Below are 24,704 nucleotides of genomic sequence, written 5' to 3'. Positions count from 1 at the left end.
GTGGTTTCTTAGAACATTCGGTATAAATTGAAGCCTCAATTTATATTGTATGAGGGCAAGCCTGTGGTCACATCTTCACAGAGGAGAGCTGACCCCTGCAAAGGCTGATATTCTAACTCCATCTTGTGTGCATCCATGTCCATGTCCTTTTATCTCCCATCTTCCAACATAAGTATCGAACAACCAAAGGTTCTAAGTTCCTGGGACCAGCAGATGTCCTGGGGCCGCCATGACTCTCGTGCCTGCTTCCCTCCCAAGCTTCTCTATATTTCCCATCCTCCCTATATTCCCTTCATCCCCTTTCATTACTTGCTAGCTCAGCTAAATATTCAACATTTAAGAGAGATGCTTGTTTATTATCTTTAGTTTTATAGTGGGCATGTTTTTTCAGGTATTTATCCCTCCAAAGTATCCGGAAATCAAAGAGCTGATGAGTGATTTTTTTTTTAAAGTTCATTCTGTGTAATCATGAAGAGTGCATTGATGGGGGCTGATAATGGAAAAGTGAAAATCAGTTAACGTGACATTTTTGTAGAACAGATAAGAAATTAAGATGGATTGCAAGATATGCAAACAACCTTAATGTTCACAGATTAATGGATAAAGAAAATGTGGTATGTATATGATGGATATTACTCAGCCTTTAAAGAGATGGAAACTCTACCATAGGTGACAGCGTGGATAAACCTTGAGGGCATTATATTAAATGAAACAAGCTAGTCACAGAAGGACAAATACTACACATTCCACTTATTTGAGGTTATGGAGTATAGGACACACTACCTCAGAATAGGGCACATTGGCATATTGAATATTTTAAGCTGAAGGAATTTGGGAAAACAGCAGAAGCACGAAGGCCAGTCTGACTTCCTCTCCCTAGCCCTTCTTCCTGAAAACAGGTCAATAGAACCCTCCTGCCAAGGAGTCTTCCCTGTACCTGGAGGGATGGAGCATCTTTATCTCTGAAGACAATGGAACCCCTAAAGAATCCTAATGAACAGTTCTCACTAAGTTTTCTCTGGTTCGGGATCCCTGGGTGGCGCAGCAGTTTAGCGCCTGCCTTTGGCCCAGGGCGCGATCCTGGAGACCCAGGATCGAATCCCACGTCAGGCTCCCGGTGCACGGAGCCTGCTTCTCCCTCTGCCTGTGTCTCTGCCTCTCTCTCTCTCTCTCTCTCTCTCTCTCTCTCTCTCTCTCTGTGTGTGTGTGTGTGACTATCATAAATAAATAAATTTAAAAAAAAAAAGTTTTCTCTGGTTCACTATAATTACCTCGTACTCCTCAACCTATCAAATTTCTCTGTGTCAAACCTCCCACAAATATGCACAGAACTGTCTCTTTGGGTCATCTCCTTATGAAGGCCCCCGTGTCATGTGAAACTTAAACTGAATAAATGAATAAATGTGTATGTTTTTCTCCTGTTAATCTATCTTTGTCAGTTTAATTCTCAGACCCAGCGAGGGATCCTAAGAGGGTAGAAAAAACCTTTTTCCATCCCCCAAGAAAAAAAAGAAATTTAAGGCAGAAATATGTTTAATAAAAAGTGTTTTGGGATCCCTGGGTGGTGCAGCGGTTTAGCGCCTGCCTTTGGCCCAGGGCGCGATCCTGGGGACCCAGGATCGAATCCCACATCGGGCTCCCGGTACATGGAGCCTGCTTCTCCCTCTGCCTATGTCTCTGCCTCTCTCTCTCTGTGTGTGTGACTATCATAAATAAATAATTAAAAAAAAATTTTTTTTTAAGTGTTTTTAGGGGTGCCTGGGTGGCTCAGTCAGTTAAGTGTCTGCCTTCAGCTCAGGTCTTGATCCCAAGGTTTGGGGATCAAGCCCTACATCAAGCCCCACATGGAGGGGGAGGGGAGGGAGGGGGTGCAGGTAAGGAGAAGCCTGCTTCTCCCACTGCTGCTCCCCCCTGCTTGTGCACGCTCTCTCTCTCTCTGTCAAATAAATAGATAAAAATCTTCTAAAAATTTTGAAAAATAAAAATTTTAAAAAGTGTTTTTAGAAAATTAATATGGCTTGGCCTACAGTGGTTGTATAGAGATTGATAGGGTTGGTTTTTAAAGAATCTAATTTTTTAAGTGTACAAGTAACATATACCTATTTTAAAAATAAATCAGGGGTGCCTCAGTAGCTCACTCATTTGGGCCTCCAACTCTTGATTTCAGCTTAGATCATGATCTTCACAAGTGGGATGGAAGCAGCAGGAGTTGGCTTCCTCTCTGTCCCTCCCGCCCACTCATGTGCTCTCTCTCAAATAAATTAAATCTTTAAAAGATAATCAATCAATCAATCAATCAGGGGCACCTGGGTAACTCAGTTGGTTTTGCATCCAGCTCTTGGTTTCGGCTCAGATTGTGATCTCAGGGTCATGAGATCAAGCCCTGCATCAGGCTCATGCTCAGTGTAGAGTTTGCTTGAGATTCTCTGTTCCCTCTGCCCCTCTCTGCACTCATTCTCCCCTTCTCTCTCTCTCAAAAATAAATAAATAAAATCTTTAAATAAATAAATCGAACAGTACATAGTACAATCCTTTGCCTGTCTTCCCCACTCATAGATTATGCTCTCCCCAATAGCATTCCCTAAAGATAACTGTTATCTGTATTTGTGAAGAGTTTTTTTTAATGCATATATGTTTTAAAATGTAGATTTTTATTTAGGTCTGGTGAGGCTAACAGGTCGGGGACAGTTCCCATTAGATTGTTACAGTTCCCAAGAGGAAAGGGACACAGCAGGTGCCTGCAGGGCCATAGGAAAGAATACCAAGATTGGTCACAGGCAGAGAGAGCAGGGAACTGTGTGTCAGTAAGAGAATTTTTGTGGTGTTCAAGGGAAGGAATGTGTGTTGACAGAGGGTAAGCAGGCTAGACAGGTCTAGGATTGTCTAGTGTGGATAATTTCATCAGCCCCACAGTTTAGGAGCTGCTCTAAGTTGTCTGATAGTGGTTCTGGGTACTTAGGGCAGGGGAATAGTGTCCCTGAGTGGCAAAGTGCTTAAAGGCCATGGTTGGGGGATGTGGACTCTGTATTGGGTGGCCTACATATGAAAGACTAGTGCACAGACCTTTGCCATAGGTAAGAATCAGTTAACCCTGGGCAGGGTGTTGCTTTGCTGGGAGACAGCAAGGCCCCAAGATGTCAAACCATTAATACAGATATTAGAAACATAATTGATAAAATAGAATTTTTCTTCACAATGAGGTTAGATTATACATTTCAGCAAGTTTTGCCTTGTTCACATAAAAAATATGAACATCTTTTAATGCAGAGGATATTGATCTATATATTTTTAAATGATGGCATAGGACTCTCTTGTATGTACTATAAATTCGTTAACCATTCTGCAACTTATAGATTTTTAAGTTGTTTCCAATTTTTCATGATCATAAAGAATATGGTAATGAAAATCCTTATATACTTTCTGTGTGGGTGTATAGTTCCATAAGATACCTAAAAGTGAATTTCTGGTTAAAGGGTTTACATTTTACAGATTTGTAATTGAATTTAAACAGCATTTTTCACAGAAATAGAACAAATTTTTATGAGACCACAGAAGACCACAAATAGCCAATCTTGAAAAAGAAGAACAAAACTGGAGGTATCACAATTGCAGATTTCAAGACATACTACAAAGCCGTAATAACCAAAACAGTATGGTCCTGACATAAAAATGACACATATATCAGTGGAACAGAATAGGGGCCTCAGGAATAAACCCACACTTATTTGGTCAATTAATCTATGATGGTGGAGGCAAGAATATACAATGGGGAAAAGACAGTCTCTTCAACAAATGGTATTGGGAAAACTGTACAGCTACATACAAAAGAATGAAACTGGCCCACTTTCTTACACCATACACAAAAATAAATTAAAAAATGGATTTAAGACCTAAATGTGAGACCTGGATCGAGTCTTAAAGATCCTATAAGAGATCATATACAATAACTTTTTTGATGTTGACCATAGCAACTTTTTTCTAGATCCGTCTCTTGAAGCAAGGGAAACAAAAGTAAAAATAAACTATTTTCAAAATAATAACCTGCACAACAAAGGAAATTATCAACAACCCACCAAATGGGAGAAGATATTTGCAAATGAGATATCCAATAAGGGGTTAATATCCAAAATATACAAAGAACTTATAAAACCCAACACACAAAATCCAATTAAAAAATGGACAGAAGAGCTGAATAGATATTTTCCCAAAAAAAGAGAGATGGGCAACAGACACATGAAAGGATGCTCAATATCACTAATTATCAGGAAATGCAAATCAAAACCACAATGAGATATCACCTCACACCTGTTAGAATGCCTAAAAGCAAAAAGACAAAAAATAGCAAGTGTTGGCAAGAATATGGAGAAAAAGGAACTCTTGTGCTTTGTTAGTGGGAATGTAAATTGGTGCAGCCACTGTGGAAAACAGTATGAAGATTCCTCAAAAGGTTGAAAATAGAAATACCAATAATTCCACTATTGGGTATTAACCCAAAAGAAAATGAAAACACTAATTTGAAAAGATATATTCACTCCTGTATTTGTTGCAGCATTATCGACAATAGCCAAGATAAAGGAGCAACCTAAGTATCTATGGATAGATGAATGGGTAAGGAAGATACAGTATATATATTTGATGGAATATTATACAGCCATAAAAAGATGTGATTGTGCCATTTGAGACAACATTAGATGGACCCAGAGGGTATTATACTAAATGAAATAAGTTATATTGAGAAAAACAAATACCATATAATTTCACTCATACATAAAAAACAAAATGAGTAAACAGAATCAGACTTATAAATATTGAGAACAAACGGATGGTTGCTAGAGAGGAAGGGGGTGGGCAGATGGACAAAGTGAGTGAAGAGGGGTAGGAGATATAAGTTTCTAGTAGTGGAATGAATAAGTCACGAGAAGAAAAGCCACATTATAGGGAATATAGTCAGTGATATATTTTTTTAAGATTTTATTTTATTTTATTTACTTATTTACTTATTTATTTATTTATTTGAAAAAAAATCATCTTTATTCACATGTCCCATCTCTGCCACTATCCTCAGAGAGCTCTCTTCATTTCCAAAGCCTGGGCCTGAGAAGGCCACAAAGGGGCTGCCTCAGGCAGGGCTAGAGCCCAGAGCGTGGCCCAGTGGAGTGGTCTTTATTGTTCCTGCTGGTGGAGCCTGAGAGGCTCAGTCCACTTTGAGGTGGGTGGCACTCTGGCCACTCAATAGATGCCGCAGGTGGGTTCGTGACTGTCCCTATACCGGTCCAGGTAGCGCAGGGGCTGCCGGTGGGGGAAGCGCTTCTGTTTGGGTGGTAAGAGGGTGGCCGCACAAACTCAAACACGGTCTCCTGCATGTCCAGAAGTTGGTGGAAGATGTGGGTCACTGAATCATCCCAGCGACACTGGAAAAAGGCCAGCCTAGCTGGTGTCATGGCTTCCTGGTGCTTCTTGTAGAAATCAAAAGTGCGGAAGGTCCGCCGGGCCAGCTGGTAGCAGGGTGAGCGCCGGGTGTCCTCGGAGAAGTCAACTGGCTTATCCTGCTTAAAGAGCAGCAAGGCAAAGCAGTGGAAGCCGGAACCTCGGGCAGGGAAAGGGGGCATGTAGGGACAAGTCTCCTGTCCTTCAGCCACACTGTTGCCTGGGATGCTGGTTACCAGCCAGTGGACGTAGTCAGCATCTGGCTCCAGCAAGTGTCCATCCAAGTTGGTGAGCAGCAGTGTCCACATGGAGCCCTTGTCTGCCTCATAGGTCACCTCCGGGGCCTGGGCAGCCTCTGCTGGAGTGACCTCATTGCCGTGGTACATGGGCATCAAGTCATCCTCACCCACAGCATAGGCCACATGCAGGGGGACTCGGGGCACGCAGGTGGCATATTTATTTTTTCATAAATATGAAAAACACAGAGAGAGAGACAGACACAGGCAGAGGGAGAAGCAGGCTCCCCGTAGGGAGCCCAGTGCGGAACTCGATCCCAGGACCCCGGGGTCACGCCCTGAGCCAAAGGCAGATACTCAACTACTGAGCCCCCCAGGTGCCCCTGTCATAATAGCGTTGTATGGTGACAGATGGTAGCTACCCTTGTGAGCACAGCATAACATACAGAGTTGTTGAATCACTATGTTGTACACCTGTGTACAACTATATTCAAATAAAAATATTTTTTAAAGAATGTCATGTTTTTCAGCTAAAAAATACATAATTTAATAAATCACAATTAAAATTTAATCTCAACTAATTCTGACAAAGTGAAACAATTTACATTCCCATTAGTAGTGTAGGAAAAGCTCCTTTTCTCATACTGTCAATAATACAGGATTGCATCAGTCTTTTAACTTTTAGAGAATGGGGGGGGGGGGGATGTTAGCAGTCAACCACTAATAAAAGTGAGTCAATGTGAAAATGTCAGTATCAGACAAAAGAGAATTCAAGCCAAAATGGATTTTGGCAGAATAATATTTTATTTTGATAAAATTTCTACCAAGAAAAACATACATAAGCTTTCATGTATTATAAATATACAATTATATAATGGCAACTTTATGTAACTCAACATATGTTTAACACAGAACTACAAAACCTAATGCAAAGGTTCAGAAATCCAAGAATAAATTGCTAAATCTGTACTTATAGATATCTTTGAAACGGGGAAGAATACATAAGGATAAAGAGGATTCGAATAACAATAACAAGCTTAACCTACTAAATAGATGCAAATAAAGTATAAATTTCTTTGCAGATTCCCATGGCACAGGAAATGGTACCTACCAGCATACACATAAGCATCTTAGATTAATTGAAAAAGTAAGCTGTCTGGGAATAGTGATTAATATTTTAATATTTTGCGTTATGTCCTAAGAAAAGTAAACAAGAAAAGGCAAGATGTTCCATCACTTTTGTGAACAGAGAAAAGCCAGCCAGAAGAAAGAGTGCCTGGGGTCCTGGGGAACTGCAGGGAGGGCCCCCCGGTGCCCGGCAGCTCTGAGCCCCATGCCCTGTGTTGTCAGCACTCTTCTATTTCTGGCTTAAGGAGCTCAGGCTGCATAGACGTGTCTTGAGAAACACAGCCTCCTAATCTGGGGGGTAAGAGGCTTAGTTCTGGGGCTAGGGCAGGAGAGTGCTGGGGAGAAACTGTCTTCAGGAATCAGGCCCAGGTGTGAGGGAGACATCCTGACTATGCAATCTCCCCTTTCAAATCCTCCTCGAAAGGCTTGATCTGATTGAGTTCATGAGGTGCCTATTGCTGTGAGGCGGGGAGCCCTGAGTGCGTGGCCACAGCTGTGGATGTCCTTACTGCGTTTCTGGAAGACGGTATGCCAGCTTGAGCCTGGGCCTTCTTTACCAGATCCCTAGGTCTGGAAGAAACTGCATCAGCCAAGGATCCCTCAGCCAACTCCAAAGACAGGATGGAGGTCACACCTGTGTGTTAAAGAGGCTCCTGCCTCCTTGCGTTTCATAATAAAGAATACCAAAGAAGGTAAGAACTTTCTTTCTAGCCTAAAGTACAGAAATGAGGGCAACAAACATATGTTCTTACACAGGAAATAAATCCAGGTTTGGTTTGAGGACAGAGGTCAGAGAAAGCCCCTGGTATCAACTCACCCAGGGAGGGTCTTTGCTATGTGTGTTTTGAGGTTCACTCAGTGGGAAGATAAATAATTGCCAACATTTTTTTTTGAAAGATTTTATTTATTTGAGAGAGAGCAAGACAGTGCACAAGCAGAGGGGGAGGGAAAGAGAATCCAGAGCAGACTCTGCACTCAGCACAGAGCCAATGCCGGGCTCTTTCCCAAGACCATGAGATCATAACCTGAGCCAAAACCAAGAGTCCAGCGCTTAGCTGACTGAGCAACACAGTTGCCCTCCAACCCTTTTTTAAAATGATAACATCAGATATTGGTGATGCTAAATCAAATTCTAGAAGGACAGTGGTCTCAGATAGGTAGTATAGATGTGCTATTTACCTGAGTAGATGGCTCAGCTGGGGGATCACCAGCAGGAAAAGCAGTTAGTCATTACTAAAAGGTGTCGATTCAACAATCTGAGGCTACATCAACTCATTTTCTGTTTGGTTTTACAAAGCTTTCACTTTTTCCCCAAGAATTATTTTAGTTCTCCTTTCCATTCCTTTCTCGTAGTGATTTCTAGAGTGTTCTTTACAGATCTGTAGATGATATCACTTTCTTCTATTAAGGAAGCCATATGTGATACCTATTTAATCAGAGTCACTTTCTAATTTCCTTACCTCAAAAAATGTTGGGGAAATATGATTTATTGATTTTTAATTAACAAAGTTATAATAAAGCTATATATGTTAAAAATTAAAATTTCTCATAAGCCCATTCCCCAGGAAAAAATCACTATTAATAGTTTGGTGTATGTTATTTGATTATACATTTACTGATATGTTTTTTTATAGAGATGATGAGATCATAGGAAGCATATTGTTCAGCAATTTGCTTTTCTTCATGTAATGATATATCTTAGGGATATTTTCATACCGTCACATTTAGACTTGCCTTGTTCTTTGTCCTGGCTGAATACTGTTCCATCCTACTTTTGATGTACCATGATGTGTTTTCTATATCTGTACTGATAAAATATTTAAAGTGGCTATGATTTTGGAGAGAGAGTTTTTTTAAAAGATTTTATTTATTGAGAGAGCATGAGCGAGGGGTGGTGGCAGAGGGAGAGAGAAGGAATCCTGAGCAGACTCCCTGCTGAGCACAGAGCCCCACTCAAGCCTTCATGTGGGGCTCGATCTCATATCCCTAAGATCATGACCTGTGCAGAAATCAAAAGCTGGCTGCTTAACTGACTAAACCACGCAGGTGCCCCTAGGGAGAGAGATATTTTAAAAGATTTCTGAGAGTATCATTTAAAAAGTTTCCTCATCTATAATTTTCATGACAGAGACAAACATTTGCAAAGTACCTTCATATATAACCTCATCTCACCCTTGTGACAACCCTGTAATGGAGTTATCACTATCCATTCACCATCCTGATGTCTGGGTGCTCCCTGTCCCCTTCCACAATATATGAAGGCACATACTTTTTGTCCTTAATGATCAGAGTTCATTACAACTGGATGTGCTCCCTGAGGAGAGTCTTCATTTCTTTCATTACTACAGGTTGTTTCAAATAGTTTATTGACTCATGATAGTTACTCCTTTCTCATTTTATGGCAGTATCATATTTCTGTCTCTACATCTTTTTTGTAGGGTAGGTGACAAACAAGTTTGCCTTATTGTGCAACCATTTTCAGATTTATAAACTTATAAGAAATAAGGTCCCAAAGGGCAAAAATGGACTTACTTACTATTACAGTCTTTGACCCAGAAATAATCAATATCTATCCCATTTATGGGATAGTTTATGCTTGACTTGGTCAGCTAGGGCTGCCATAACAAAATACTACAGGTGGGTGTCTTAACCAATATGTATTTATTTCTCACAGTTCTGGAAACTGAGTAGTTCAGGATCAAGATGCCAGCAGATTTGATTTGTATATTGAGTGCCTTCTTGGCTTGCAGATGGCCACATCCTTGCTCACATTTTGGGGGAGGGGGGGCGGGGGGAGGGGAGAAAAAGAGAAAGGGGGGAGAGAGAGAGAGAGAAAGAGAGATCTAGTCTCTCTTCTTCTTATAAGGACACTAATCCCATCATGTGGTCACCACCGTCATGACCTTACCTAAACCTAATTACCTCCCCAAATCCCCACCTCCAAATACCATCACATTGGGAGTTGGGACTTCAATTTGTGAACTTATGGGGGATGCATTCAGTATATAACAATGCTGTATTAAGATAGTATGTCTTTTACTGCCTCCTAAATTTGAGCCAGGGACATGTTTTTGATTATCTATATTTTAAAATAAGTATCTCAGATCCAATCTGTCAACATATATTGAGATTCCACCAGATACTAAGAACACTTTAAATACATTATTTATTATTCTCAAATATTTATAGATATGATAAAACTGAGTTTATGGGAGGTTAAGTGACCAACATCTAGTGAAAAGCTGAGCTGAAATTCTCACCTGCATCTGTGTACTTCCAAAACCCAAACACTTTAGTACACAGTGGTCTCTATAGGCAAGTTACTGATTATCAAAACAAATTGTAAGTGATTTGGTGGACTCAATCATTGCTGATGACCCTTTCAGCTCTAAAACTGTTCAGGTATCCAGAAAAATTTGGTTTGATTTGGTAATGAAGGCTGCTCATTTTGACCCATACTCAGGTTCTAGTTTTATGATATCTCTTACATCTGGAAATCATTTTGCACACACACAAAAGAGATCATAGTATTTTTTCTTTTGATTATTTAGTCAAAATAAGCTAAACAACATAAGCAAGTTGTGACTTTTCTTTGATTTGCAAGGGAAAAGATAATCACTAATACAATAACCTTTAAAAGTAGAGGAAGTAAAGTGCAGTAGATGTGAAGGAGGAGAAAAATATGGAAGTGGAATCCATTCTCAACATTAAGTCAGTACATCTCACATTGCTTCCTGAAAAAGGTCTAGAAAAAGATTGTTCTTTGTTGTGTAAAAATAAATGTGGCAATTTATTTATTAATTAATATTATTAATTAATTAAATATTATTAATATTTATTAATATGGTAAAAATAAATAAAAAGTTTATTCAATTAATATTGCTTGAATCCCTGCCACATGTCAGGCCCATGGTACCTTCTAGAGATATGATGAATTTGCTCACATACAGTCTTTGCTGTCAAGGAACTGATAGTCTAATGGTAGAGAGACACAAAATAGGAAACTATAATACATTATTGCAGTGATGGAGATGTGAATAGGATTTTCAGGACCTCACAGGAGAGACCTGTCAAACTGGCTTCCCTAAGGTGATGCCCAAAGTGAGCTTTAAGGAATGAGTAAAGTTAGCTAAGTTAGCCAAGAGGCATGGGATAAGAATATTCCATGTCAGAACAAAACACATAGGCCATTGTGGTCAAAGAGCAGAGTTTGAAGAAAGAAAAGAGAGATGAGGCTGGAGGAGTAAGATTTTAGAGAGCTGAGTTCTGCTTGTGGTACATGGAGTCTAAGGCACCCCAGTGAAAGTTTAACAGAAAGCTGGGTATATGGGGCTGACGTATATGGATAATCTGGGATGAAGATATAGATTTGAGAAGTGGGAAGCGATAGTTGAGTATGAATTGATTCAGTCATCTGGGGACCATGTTCAGAGTGAGGAGACCTGACATTTGAGTCTAGAGTACAAACCAAAATGGACATTTAAAGGATAGAAAAAAGTGAGCTCAAGAAGAGAGAGAGATAGAACAAATGCAAGGGAGTCCAGCATCATGGAAACCCAAGGAGTAGAATTTTTATCAAGGTGGGGCTTGCAGAGACAGATGGTTTTGCTGTTTGGGCAAGGTAAGGACTGAAAAGATGAAGGTATCTTAAAACCATAAAAGTGGTTTTAAGAGGAATTAAGGAGAAAATATGTAGTCTACTCAGAAATATAAGAAGAAAAGAGACTGGCTTATAACTAGAGGGATATGGGAGTCAAAGAATGATGATTGTGATCAATAGCTTTGAGATTATAAGAGAAGAGACTTCAGGACGTTTCTAGACTCAAAAGGAAAAAGCTAGTAAGAAGGCTGGAAACATGGGAAAGATAGGAGATGACAAATGAAGGGAATTTCCATGCACTGACACTGAAGAGGTGGGGAAAGTGCTCTCAGATGATAGTCTCACAGTTTTTATGATGTGGGTGACAAGGTCCATAGATAACTTAGTCTACCTGAACTAACAATACTCTGCCTGGATTATCTTATTTCAGATTCCCTCTTCCTTTTATCAGCAAACAATTTGCTCTCCTTCTGACCTACTATCTGTGTCCTACAGAAATCTTGTACGTACACTATGGGAAGTGGTACCTCAGCCCAACATCACTTTGCTTTCCAGAATGCAGAGAAAGGTACGTGTTTCCTAACTCCCAGATTATCCGTAGGTATCCCAAAGCCTACATTTTATAGGAAGGGGCTTCTCAGAATAGAAAGAAACCATTATATTTCTCCTCAGACAGTTCTTGAAACTCAGTTTCTCCTCCTTATGATGAGACCACCAGAATGTCAGCTGAATATCTTAGAAGCTGGTGAACTATATTTGACCAAGTTAAAGTGTCCTGAGGAGTCTATGTTGTCCACTATGGGTTATCCCAAATTGTTCATGCACAAATAAATGAAATAAAATTGGCAAAAAGCAGATGAAAGAGCTTTTCAGGTAGAGGATTTAGTATATATATATGTGTGTATATATATATATATATATATATATATATATATATATATATATATATAAAGAAGAGAGTCATATTCAAGGAACTGAATGGTCTGAATTGAACAAGAGGGAGGATGGCGTGACATGTGGCTGCCAAGGTAGGCAGAGCCCAGATCACTCAGGGTCTATAGGATTTTAAACTTTATCCTAAAGACATGAAGAACAATTGAATTCAAAATAGGGAGTTAATTGTAAGATATGCACATTCAAAAGATCTCAGAGTTCTGTCGAGAAGGGATTGGAGGGAGTAAGAGTAGAAGAAGGAACAGCCCAGAAGCCACTAAAGTCATCTAAGCAAGAGATGATGATACTTTGGTCAGAGTTGTTGGCAGCAAAGATGGAGAGAAGAGGGTGAATTTCAACAGTATTCAGGAGGTCGAATTGACAGGATCCAACTGAGTAGATGTATGGGTTGAGGGAGAAGGATCAAGAATGATTTCCAGTTTTCTGGCTAGCAAAACTGGGTAGGCAATTATACCAATTACTGACATAAATATAGTGGAGGAGAATCAACTTTGACTAGAGGGAAGATGAAGGGTTTATACAAGTTAGGGTTGGGGTGTCCGTGAGACACGCAGGTAGAAATACTGAGAAGGCAGTTACATATTCACATCTGGATTCTGGAGGTGAGGTTGGGCTGGAGAGATATGCACTGAAAGGCATCAGAATGTTATGTAGTGGTTGAGGCCATGGGGGTCCCTGAAGTGCCCTAGAGGGAAAGTAAAGGCAGATCAGAGTCTAGGGCCTAGGACAGAGTCATGAAGGATCCCGGGGCTTAAGCACCAGGTAGAAGAGGATGAGTCAGCAAAGGAGGCTCAGGAGAGGCAGCCAAAGTTATAGGAGGAAAGCAGGGGGAATAGTGACAACACCTTGTTTATATGGGCTTCAGCATCACTGGAAGTTTGTGGCTTCCTTTTTTTCTAGCTTGGCAATATGTCCCAGGGTCATCTTGCACATTTTTGGCTCCAGAGAGGGTACTTCTTTAGGGTACCCTCTCTTTAGGGTGCGGGGTATTCATTGCTTCCTGGTTGGCCTACATCATTCTATACCTTTCCAGTGAGCAGATCTGGAAAATAAGTATTGCTTAGAGAAAAACCCACCATAACCAATTTATATTGAGGAACACAATATTTTTACTTAACAGCCTTGATATTATACTTATATATATCTCTTTATTAAAAATCTTTTTTCACTAATGACATTAAAATAGTATTATTTACTCCGTCCCACCATAAATAACAGTTTCAGAATAGTAACAATACTATTATAAACAATGTGATGACTGAAAATTCTTTAAGATTTCTTTGTAGTTCTTTTTGTCCTTTGTTTTTAAGATTTTACTCATTTATTCACAAAAGACATAGGCAGAGGGAGAAGCAGGCTCCCTGTGGGGAGCCTGATGCGGAACTCAATCCCAGGACCCTGGGATCATAACCTGAGTCAAAGGTAAACACTCAACCACTAGCCACTCAAGTACCCCGTCTTTTTGTCCTTTGGATATATCCACTAGGGATGTACAAATTACTGAATTCTCAAGGCATTTGAAATAACTCCATTCTGTGTTTCTAACTTAAATAAGGTTAGATTTACTTATTTAACTTCTGCGCTTTTTTTTTGAGACAGAGAGAGAGCATGTGTGAATTGTAGGGGAGGGGAAAAGGGAGAGGGAGAGAGAGGACCTTAAGCAGGCTTAATGCTTAGCGTGGAGCCAAACCCAGGGCTCTTTCTCACCACTCTGAGACTATTAGCTGAGCCAAAATCAAGAGCTGGATGATTAACTGACTGAACCACCCAGGCGCCCCTAAACTTTTGCTTTTCATCTTTGGAGATCGATTATTCATTTTGCTTTAAGTTTATTTTATGACTTTGAAAAGCATTCCTCTTCTAAAGATGTATTGCTGCATAACTATCCCAAAACTTAGTGGCTTAAAACAACCATTTTATCTGCTTGTGATTTTGTGGGTCTGGAATTTGCAAAGGGACCAGCTGGGTGGTTTGTCTATAATCCTCTGGGTAGCTGGGGCTGGATGCTCTTGTTCTTTTTTTTTAAGATTTTATTTATTTGAGAGCATGTACATGAGCAAGGGGGAGGGGTAGGAGGAAAGGGAGAAGCAGATCCCTGGTGAGCAGGGGGCCCGATGCGGGGGCTTGATCCCAGGACCCTGAGATTATGACCTGAGCCAAAGGCAGATGCTTAACCAACGGAACCACCCAGATGCTCTGAAAGATTTTCTTTTTTAAGTAATCTCGACACCCAACATGGAACTCAAACTCACAACCCTGAAATCAAGAGTTGCATGTTCTAGAGGTGCCTGGCTGGCTCAGTCAGTGGAGCATGTGATTTTTGATCTCAGGGTCATGAGTTTGAGCCCCACATTGAGCGTGGAGCCTCCTTAAAAAAAGGCAGGGGGGTGGGAAAGCTGGAGCAAGAGGAGCCCAAGTGTGTTATATTGCGCTGTTGGGAAGGCAGGAGTAGAAGGTCTTAGACCATCCTGCACCTCACAGCCTTTATCTTAGTTAAGGGTAACTCAGACCCCTGACAGGACTAGGTGGGAGAAACAGGTGAGGAGGCACTGCCTGCTGTCCCTGCCAAAGCCAGTCAAGCAAGACTGAGGATATAAATATGCCTAGTTGGCAGCCCTTTCCTTTAAATGTTGAAGAAAGGTGCTAGCAAACAACATTTTTCACAGAACCTTGGTGGCCCCGGTACTCCTCAGTATTGCTTCCACTTGGGTGCACATGAGTCGTGTGTGTTGTTTGTCAGCCTTGAAGGTCCCTGGACTCCTTGTAGAGAGTCTAAAGCTGTGGTTTCTAAGGCAAGGTCCAGGTATCTGTGCTTCCCATAAGTTTCTAGAAAGTCTGCTCACCATTCTGAACATGGATTTACAGAAGTCAGTTGGTAGAGCTTCAGCTTCAACCCTTAGTGTTGGGTAAGTGCCTTTGAGTAATAGCTACCGTGTGACATTCTTTGTCAGAGGAAATCACATTCAGCTTTGTTTAAGATCCTCCCTGGTTCTCCTCCCCCCACTCTCCCATTGACATTCTTCTTAGAGAAATCAGCAGAATTCTGTTAGCTCTCTAATGCAGGCTAACTATATTAAATCAGTCTGTCTACTCTTCATGAGGTTGACCTGAATTAACCTGTAGGGTTTTCTTTTTAATCTCGCTTTATCCACAAATACTCCATTCATCACCAGTGGTACGTTCAGGCCCAGAAGCTTAAGAATCTAGTTATTTATGTGAACAGCTGTTCTTTTCTATAGCAGCAGTACATGACCACAGGTCCTAAAGCTCATAGAAAGAAGTAAACCTCATCGTGCCACCCTGTGGACGCGGTCACCCAGCACAGGTCCTGGCAAAGGGAGAAGCCCAAAGCCTGCCTGCAGATTTGATAGTCAGTGTGCTCACCCAGATATCATGATGGGGACACTTAAAGCCCACAGGGCTGTGACAAGTATGAAGAAAGCAAGTGCAGAGCCCCATAAGCATTTACTACCACCTGACATTGCATGCAGAATTAGCGTGTTTGTCTATTGTTTGTTTTCCCCAGTCATCTAGTCCATCCCCCTTTCGGGATGGGAACACCGAGGCCCAGGAAGGTAAAATCCACGTGAGGCCACAGAGCTGATGAGGGCATTTCCAGGCCTAGAACCCAGGACTCCTGCTATCCAGTCTATTGTTATGTCAAAATGTCTTCCCCACTTTCTACCCCTGCGTTATCCACTCTGCAGGGATGCCTCATGCTTGCAACCTCTTCAGGTTATGTTTCTTAAGAATCCTGGCAATCCAGCCTTTCCACCTGCACACACAGTATTTTCAGCAAAAAGTAGGAATTCCAGTAAACCTCCAGTGATATTAGTATAAGTACTAGGTAAGAAAGAAGATGGGGTGGGAGATGGGAACGGGGAAACCAGCACCCCAGCCAGTGGTAAGGCAAATCCTTCCCACCAGCAGAAATGGGTAGTACTTCTCTCCACTGTCTTGTCCCTGCGTTACCATAGGAGAGGTGCCCTTCACCCCCTCCCAGCCCAGGGGGTCCCAACTTACTGGCTCGCATCTCCACCCATTTCACAGCCTTCAAGGCAGCAGCCCTGATCCAGAGATGGTACCGGCGCTACATGGCACGCCTGGAGATGAGGCGGCACTGCACCTGGCGCATCTTCCAGTCTATCGAGTATGCTGGGCAGCAGGACCAGGTCAAGGTGCGGTGGGATGTGGGACAGAGTCACCTTGTGCTCTGCCTTCTAGCTCGCGGGCAGCAAGGCTCAGTTGCCCAGAGGGTGCGGCTGATTTGGACCCTCCCGGTTCTGTTTGCACTCATCTCTGAAGCGGAGTCTTTGGTTCTCCTGCAGCTCCATGATTTCTTCAGCTACCTTGTGGATCACTTTACCCCCAACAGCAACCATGAGAGTGAGTATGAGCTGCCATACAGGACATAATGGGGGTGGGGACGGGGTGGGGACGGAATTCAGGGAAAGGAAGGCAGCCAATAAAGGGGGTGGGGATGTGCTACTAAGCCAGCAGGTTGGTGTGCCTGGGAAATGGTGCAACATCCCATGCCTTGGAATGATCCCACCTGAAGGCAGAGAGAACTAGAGTCTTCATATGTCATGTCCTGAGGCTCATTGGTTGAAGGCTGCTGGGAGGGGTGGATCGGAAAGGCTGTTGATTCCACAACATTTCAGGCCTGCTGAGGACCCCTGTGAGCCTAGGAAAGAAGTTCCCAGGCCAGTGATGCAGAAGCTGGTGGTTGGCCCTTGCTTGAAGGGCCCTGAAAGGTCTAATGGCTTCTGCCACACTCACTGAGTATACCACAAATACCTGTAAGCTTTTTTTTTTTTTTTTCTTCCTGTCAAGGCTTTTCCTTTTCCTTCTGCTTATAAGCCTCGGCTCCTCAATTTCTATTCTTTCTAGGTCTAACAAATCTCAATATTTTAAAATAAAAGTAAAATGAAATTGACATTAAAGCTTAACCTTTTCCTCCTGCCCACCTTATTTATTTATTTGAGAGGGAGCAGAATGAGAGAGAGAGAGAGAGTGTGTGAGCAAGGGTGAAAAGCAGAGGCAGAGGGAGAAGCAGACTCCCCGCTGAGCAGGGAGCCCAACACAGGGCTCCATCCCAGGACCCTGGATCATGACCTGAGCCAAAGGCAGGGTGCCACACTCACTGAGTATACCACAAATACCTGTAAGCTTTTTTTATTTTTTTCTTCCTTGTCAAGGCTTTTCCTTTTCCACCCAGGCACCCTGTGCCCACCTTAATCTGTTGTCACTTTCCCTTCCCTTTCTCTTCCCTGGTGTTGGAGCTGATGCCAGACTGGCCCACCCCACTGCAAGTATGGTCCAGGGAAAGACAGTTTTGTATTGCCAATTGACTGCACATCTGATGATAAGCTGTCCGAACCTTTCTATCCTGACCAGGGGACTTCCTGAACTGCAAATTCACCACAGAGAGATTCCTCCAGGACTCTGAGATGGAGAAAGGCAGTGACTATGAATCTATAGAGGTACCAGACAATTACACGGGGCCACACCTCTCCTTCCCACTCCTTCCTGACCACGCAACTGCCCTGGTGGAAGCTTTCAGACTGAAACAAGTAAGCTTGCTCTGGGGAACCTGGGCCCCCACCAATGCCATGTAGTAGGTAGAGAGAGACCAGACCTAACACAAAAGGAAGAGCTCTGGATTTAGGGTGTTAGTATCTATATGGATGTACTAGAGAGATTCCATGTCCTCTTCGCTTAACCAGGACTTTGTACAAGTCAATAAACCAGGTTTTGTGTACTGAAAACTTCTCCTCCTAATTTATGTCATCTTTCCTTGTTCATTCATCCCACAGGTAATTAGTGAGCACTACTATGTGTAGACACTGTTCTGGGCCTGGGGATACAGCAATGAGCAAGGCAGAAATCCCTGCCCTCACAGGGCTGACATTCTAGCGGGGAGACACACAATAGATCAGAAAGAACAACAAATAAGTAGATTCTGTAATATATTAGACAGAAATTAGAGCTATGGAAAACAATGTACTAAGTTCTAGGTAGGAGAGATGGCTGCAGTCTCAGAAGGCACCATGGAAAAGGTAAGGAAATGTACCTTGTGGATGCCTCCAGAAAAATGTTCCAGGCAGAAGGAACAAATGGAAAGGCTGTGAGGTAGGACCCTGCCTGGATGGCTTGGGGACCTCAGGAAGGCCACCTGGTGAGGAGAGGCTTGGGGAAGAGAGTTAAGGAATGGAGGCAGGAGAGTGGGTGGGCTTTTATGTTTCTCAAAGAGATGAGAAGACATTGGGCAGAGGAATGATATAACTTGGCTTGATTTTTAAAATCATCATTCTGTTTTCTGAATAGAGTGTGGGGAGCAAGGGCTGAAGCAGGGAGACCAGTCAGGGTTTTCCCACAAACCAGGCAAAAGGTGATAGTGGCTTGAAACCCCCGTGGTAGAGGTAGAGGTGGTGAGAAGTGGTCAGATTCTGGTTCTATGCCAGGTTCCAGCCCTTTCTTTCCTTCATTTGAAGGTAATTTGTTGCAGGAGGAGTTGGGATGGTATTCTCCGTGATGTCAGGATCACTCAGTAGCATCAATGCGCATGCACTTACACACACCTCACTGAGATAAGCCTGCATTTCTCCCAAGCTGAAGGCATGGGATGCTCTCATTCAATAGGTAGTAAAGAGGTAATTAGTTCAGTATTTGGGGATGATGAAAAGCAGAAACAAGAGCAGAAGATAGGGGAAAAAGAGAGGATCCATGCAGAGGGTCCCAGAGTTGATTTACTAGGGTCACTCTTGGGGTCTCGGGTAATTGGAGTCATTACACAGTAAAGGTGAGGCCCAGTTTGCTGCATGAATATCAGTGTCATTTTGTCCCTCCCTCTGCTTCCTCCTAGTAGCAGCTCCATGCTCGCTATGTCTTGAATCTTTTGCATGAAACCAGGAAACACCTGGTACAACTGCCAAACATCAACCGGGTCTCCACCTGTTACAGCGAGGAGATCACAGTGTGTGGTAAGCACCGGACAGAATGGCTTCATATGCTAGACACAAGCAAGAAAGCCCCTGTGATGGGGAAGAGGCAGGCTGGTGGGAGATGCATGCACCCTGAGAGTACTCACGGATTCACTCCACGTTTACTGAGGCAGCTGCAGTGCAACGAAGGGCTATGGGCCAAGAGGGCCCAGCTTCTGCCTTATTTCCCCAAGCAATTCACATTTGGCCCCTAACTCACGCTCTCCATTCAAAACAAAATCCCTGCAATTAGCCAGATCTCCCTTGTCAGAAGACAGCTTATTTCTTGTTACTTGAGCAAGCCCTAGCAAACTCTTCCTTCCACCCACATATAGTCTTTTCCCAGAGAGAAATCCTGTCAGTCATGATTCTTTCCATATCCTTACGTTTTCAGAGACGTTTAAACATCTATTACAGACTGATGTCCCACATCTTAGGGAATACAGCCTGCAATACACCCGGGATTGTAAATAAACTGGCACCCTGAGGACTGCTTGCAACCTGCAGATAGGTCTTATTTGCCCTGAAATGTTCTTAAATTTTTCAAATTAATTTCCAGTTTTTGAAAATCAGAGGATTTCATATTAAAATCCAGATTTCCAACATCTCTTGAAAAATCTCAGAACACTGGCCCACATGTGAATATCGTCTTCCTGCCGTGGATAGAGCAGAAATCACTCCAGCTCCCATTTGAGTTGGCAACCCTGCAGTATTCCGTCCTGTTCTTTACTTCACTTACTATTCATGATAATCTTGTAGAAAAGATCGTATTTCCTGCTTTCAATATTAACTATCTCTGCAACAAGGGAAATTAATATTTATCCCTCTCTTACATATGGAAAAATGAGTAACCGTCACTTTGTCAGATTTTTCTGGGTGTCTTCCTTTTCATAGTAAAAATGAGACACAATGACAAGAACCAATAGAAACTGATATTCTTTTTCTGTCTCTATTAGGAGACTTGCACGGCCAGTTGGATGACTTAATATTTATATTTCATAAGGTATGAGTGCTTAAGATCCTGTCTTGCTCTGAGACTTATTCTGGAAGTTCAAATATAGAATCTATAAACAAATGCTTAAGTATGCTTGGATTTTTAAAATATTATTTTAAAGTTTAAATAATACCTTGTAGCAAGTACATTATATAAAAGCCAGCACTGCGTTACATTTTAGTATATTTTTGTAAACTGTTTTATTTATTTATTTATTTATTTATTTTTTATTGTAAACTATTTTAAAATAAAGACAAGGAATCATTATTTAGTACTTTTCTTTTTTACAAATAAAGAAAATTGATGATTAGCAAAGTGCCCAAAAGCTATTTTCCTATCCATTTCTAGTTATAAAATGTAGAGCATATAACAACATACATGAATGTTCTATTAATGTAATATTACTTTATATATACTGTGCTTCCCAAAGCGTTTTCTAATTTGTCTTATTTAATTCAGAGGAATCTGACAGCTATTTTTGCTATTACTAAAGATATTGTGGCCAAGGGTGCCTCGATGACTCGGTTGAGCATCCCACTCTTGATTTTGGCTCAGGTCATGATATCTGAGTCATGGAATTGAGCCCTATGTTGGGCTGTCTCTCTCTCTCTCAAACAAATGAATAAATCTTTTTTTTTTTTTTAAGGTAGATATTGTGGCCAGGACTTAAAACTGGCTGTTGGATCATAAGTTCAGTGTCCTTTGTACCTACCACATGGCAAGACTCTGGCTTTGTATAAAGTCCTTATTTTGATGAGCATGTCATAACCTCAGCCTGACTAGAAAGGAAATATAAGACCAATAAAAAATACTTCCATCTTTTGTTGACAATTCACATTTGGAGGAGAGCCAGAAAGTACAGAATTCATGTATGATCTGATGTAACTGTCAAATGCACATTGGTTTGACCCAATTTCCTATTCCCTTCCTTTGTTTCCTCTTCTTGACTCGTCTTCTTGTTGGGAAGAATGGCCTTCCGTCACCAGAGAGGGCCTATGTCTTCAATGGTGACTTTGTGGATCGAGGCAAGGAATCAGTAGAGATCCTGATGATTCTTTTTGCCTTCATGTTGGTTTACCCAAAAGAGTTCCATCTTAACCGAGGAAACCATGAGGACCATATGGTGAACTTACGGTAACAAACTAAAACATGTTTGGGTATTTGATATTTACTTGTCATTGTAAAAAGTTATTTCATCAGAGCTCATTATTTGTTAAATGCCTTTTAAAAGTAGTTTTCCAGTTTTATAAAAGAATATGCAATATATGACATTTAAAATATTTCTTTAAAATTTACACATTATCCTACTCCTAATAAAACATTAAATTTTTTTCAAATACCCATACTCTTTATCATCTAAACAATAAAGGCTCACTATACAAAAGGTAAGAAATACAGATAAGCAAAAGGAAGAAAATCAAAATATCCTATAATTTCTTAAACCAAACAGAATGCTATGATTGTAAACATTTTGGTAAGTATTATACCTCAGTCTCTTCCATATATTTAAGTATATGTATATAGAATATGAATTTTTATAAGAATTCAATTATACCATAATGTCACCAAATTTAATATCTATTTTTCCTTTTAAATCTAGATATGGCTTTACCAAGGAAGTGATGCATAAATATAAGGTATGCTGCCTTTAAAAGCAAAAGTTTCTCTTAGTTCAGATGAGTCTAGTATTGTCATTTGAAACTTATTATCTTCTAACTATCATTTTCTAGACACATGGCAAGAAAATACTAAAAATACTGCAGGATGTTTTCTGTTGGCTTCCTCTGGCTACTCTGGTTGATGAGAAAGTCCTGATTCTTCATGGCGGAGTATCAGACATGACTGACCTGGAGCTTTTGGCTAAACTAGACAGGCACAAGGTACTGACTACTGAAGTGGTATATATTTCACTATAATTTAACCCAGTTAATAATAATCCAGTTCATAATAATTTAACCCAGTTTCACAGGCAGCATAAAATATCATCTTGCACACTGACTCCAGGTGACTAATAAGGGCTGTTAAGAGAAGCCATTAAACCATTAAAAGGAGAAAGATTAAGAATCCACGTCCAAGCATAAGGCACAAGTGTGCTGTGATCCATTAGTGGTGTTTGTTCTGGATGTGATAGTGGGGAGTGACAGTGAGAGCCATCTATTTGCTGTCCCTGATCTGGACAATTCTAGTAAATACTCCTCAATCACTGTACCTGAAGAGCCTCTATTTCTCAAATAACTCGGTTAAACTAACAAATGTGTATTGAGTACCTACTTCATGGAGGGAGGATGCTATTGGCAGATAGAAGGATGAAGATCAATTTAGAATTAAACTCAACAACTATGTTTAAAGTGCTTACTATGTGCAAGGAAAATGGTAGGGGGGATACAGAGATAACCAGAGATGGTGCCTCCCTAAGGGGATTTACAATAACCAGCAGGAGAAGTGAGTGACACAGAATGCGTTATACTCCAGTATTAACACGTCTCTATTTTGTTCCACTTTGGAAGTAAAACTTTAGGGAAAAAAGATTCTATTTTCTTTTAATCACAAACTCTTGTACTTGAATGGTGTCCTATGGCTTCTGTACTCCAGCTGCCCCTTCCAAAACACAGGAATCCCTACCACAACATCCTTGAAAACATTCATCTGAGCAGTTCCAAAGATAGAGAACTCATTACTACACAAGCCTGTGTGCTTTGAGCAACTCTAATTCATGTAAGTCTGTGTTATATGAGACACAAATGAAAGAATATGGCTTTAGAATCAGACAGATCTGGGTTTGAATCTTAGAACATGGAGTACTTGGCTAGTATGGCAGCTTTGTTTTACTAGGTTATCCAAGAACCAAGTCTTCTTATGCTGCCATCCTTGGGGTGTGTTTCCCATGCCCTCATTGTGTAAGCCAAGATGGCTTGCCACCACATCTGTGTTCCAAGCAGTAGGATAGAGGAAGGAAGGGGGGAAGAATATTCCTGCCCTTTAAAGACACAGTGAAGAAGTTGTATACATCTCTTCTGTTCTCATCCTGTTGTTCAGAATTACACCTTGCTATAAGTGAGGCTGGAAATGCAGCCTTCTTTCTGGTTGGCTGCAGGCCTAGCACAAGAGTTGGGGTTCCCATTCCTATGACGAAGAAGGGGAAAATAGATTTGGAGGAGTGGTGGTCTGCCACACAGGTATTGAATAGAAATATGTTCTTTTTTCCTTGAGTAGCTATGGTGAGTGATTATGCCATGGCCTATGAAGTTGGAAAGAAATGGATAAAAATTCTGTTTCTGCTACTTATAGAATATTGCCTTGAAAAAGTAATTTATTACAACATCAGTTTCTGAATCTATACAATAGGAATATAAATGACTATATCCTAGGTGTTGTGAGGATTAAATGAAAATACATATGCACATGCTTTACAAAATTTGTACTCAACAAGTAGAAATCGTATTAACTGCATTTGGCTGAAGTGACAGAAAACTCCAATAACAATGGTTTATGATTATTCCTTCCTTCTGTAAATAAACACAGGAAGCAAGCAGTCCAGGGCTGGTAGGGTAACACCACAAAGTCACCAGGGACCCAGTTTCCTGCTGTCTTGTTGCTCCCCCAGGCTGCATCATGGCCCAGCATGGCTACTTGGGTTCCAGCCATCATGACCACATTCTAGCAGCATAAATTAGAAAGTAGAAGAAAGGCATGTTTCTTCCCTTTAAGGACATTCAGTTGTACACAAAGTTTTTGTTCATGTTTCTGTTCGAAATTTTATCATTTGTTAACATTTAGGCTGAAAGGCAGGTTGGAGAGTGTATTCTTCATTCCAGGTGGTATCTATAAGAATCTGGGTTTCTATTTCCAAGGAAGAAGTGTAGATAGATGTTAGACAGAAGTGTAGATAGATGCCACATTCTGTCTTGATCTGTTTTTGTTACTCCCCAAATTTCCATGCATCCTGGTTCCCACATAGCGAGCCATGCCCATCCCTCCTCAATGGAGTCAGCACTCAGGTCTCATCCAATAATTGCATTCAGTCCAAGGTTTCTGGATTCAAATCCTACCTATCAAGGTCTGGCGATGGCCCCTTGTGTTCTGGTGACTGAAAGACCAGTTATGTGTCCCTGTACCCACAAACTGAGTGTTGGAAGGGGAAAAGGATAACCCCTTGGCAGAGGCGGGAGAGGGGGCACCTGCAACATTTTCAACAGCTTCCTTCAAAAATCTTCATTATAAATTCCCTCTCTGCTTTTCCATAATCTCAACCCTTTCATGTTCTTAACAGAGGAGGAGGGGCTCACGGGACCTAAAACTAGCTCTAAGTATTTCCTTTGTCAATTCTGCACAATGTCCAGCACCTTATTTTTTTTTAATTCAAATATTCTGTTCTGCTGCAT

The 24,704-nt window shown here is 41.2% G+C and overlaps 1 protein-coding gene and 1 pseudogene across 1 annotated transcript in view; one reads left to right on the top strand and one right to left on the bottom strand.

The window, feature by feature from the left end:
- Positions 1-4,958: 4,958 nt before the first annotated feature.
- LOC121492651 lies at positions 4,959-5,882 on the bottom strand (annotated as a pseudogene).
- Positions 5,883-7,103: 1,221 nt separating this feature from the next.
- The window catches only part of PPEF2 (protein phosphatase with EF-hand domain 2), a 33,123-nt gene continuing 15,522 nt past the window's right edge, over positions 7,104-24,704 (top strand). Inside the window, exons 1-10 of the mRNA XM_041759283.1 lie at positions 7,104-7,483; positions 11,887-11,959; positions 16,396-16,523; positions 16,674-16,731; positions 17,743-17,918; positions 19,214-19,328; positions 20,285-20,331; positions 21,290-21,456; positions 21,923-21,959; positions 22,053-22,202. Coding sequence (XP_041615217.1) covers positions 11,905-11,959; positions 16,396-16,523; positions 16,674-16,731; positions 17,743-17,918; positions 19,214-19,328; positions 20,285-20,331; positions 21,290-21,456; positions 21,923-21,959; positions 22,053-22,202 — 933 coding nt within the window. The 5' untranslated portion in view covers positions 7,104-7,483; positions 11,887-11,904. The remainder of the gene's footprint in view (positions 7,484-11,886; positions 11,960-16,395; positions 16,524-16,673; positions 16,732-17,742; positions 17,919-19,213; positions 19,329-20,284; positions 20,332-21,289; positions 21,457-21,922; positions 21,960-22,052; positions 22,203-24,704) is intronic.

The sequence above is a fragment of the Vulpes lagopus genome, chromosome 6 (assembly GCF_018345385.1).
Source record: "Vulpes lagopus strain Blue_001 chromosome 6, ASM1834538v1, whole genome shotgun sequence".
In the NCBI taxonomy this organism is placed as follows: domain Eukaryota; kingdom Metazoa; phylum Chordata; class Mammalia; order Carnivora; family Canidae; genus Vulpes; species Vulpes lagopus.
This window is presented reverse-complemented; position numbering and strand designations above follow the sequence as displayed.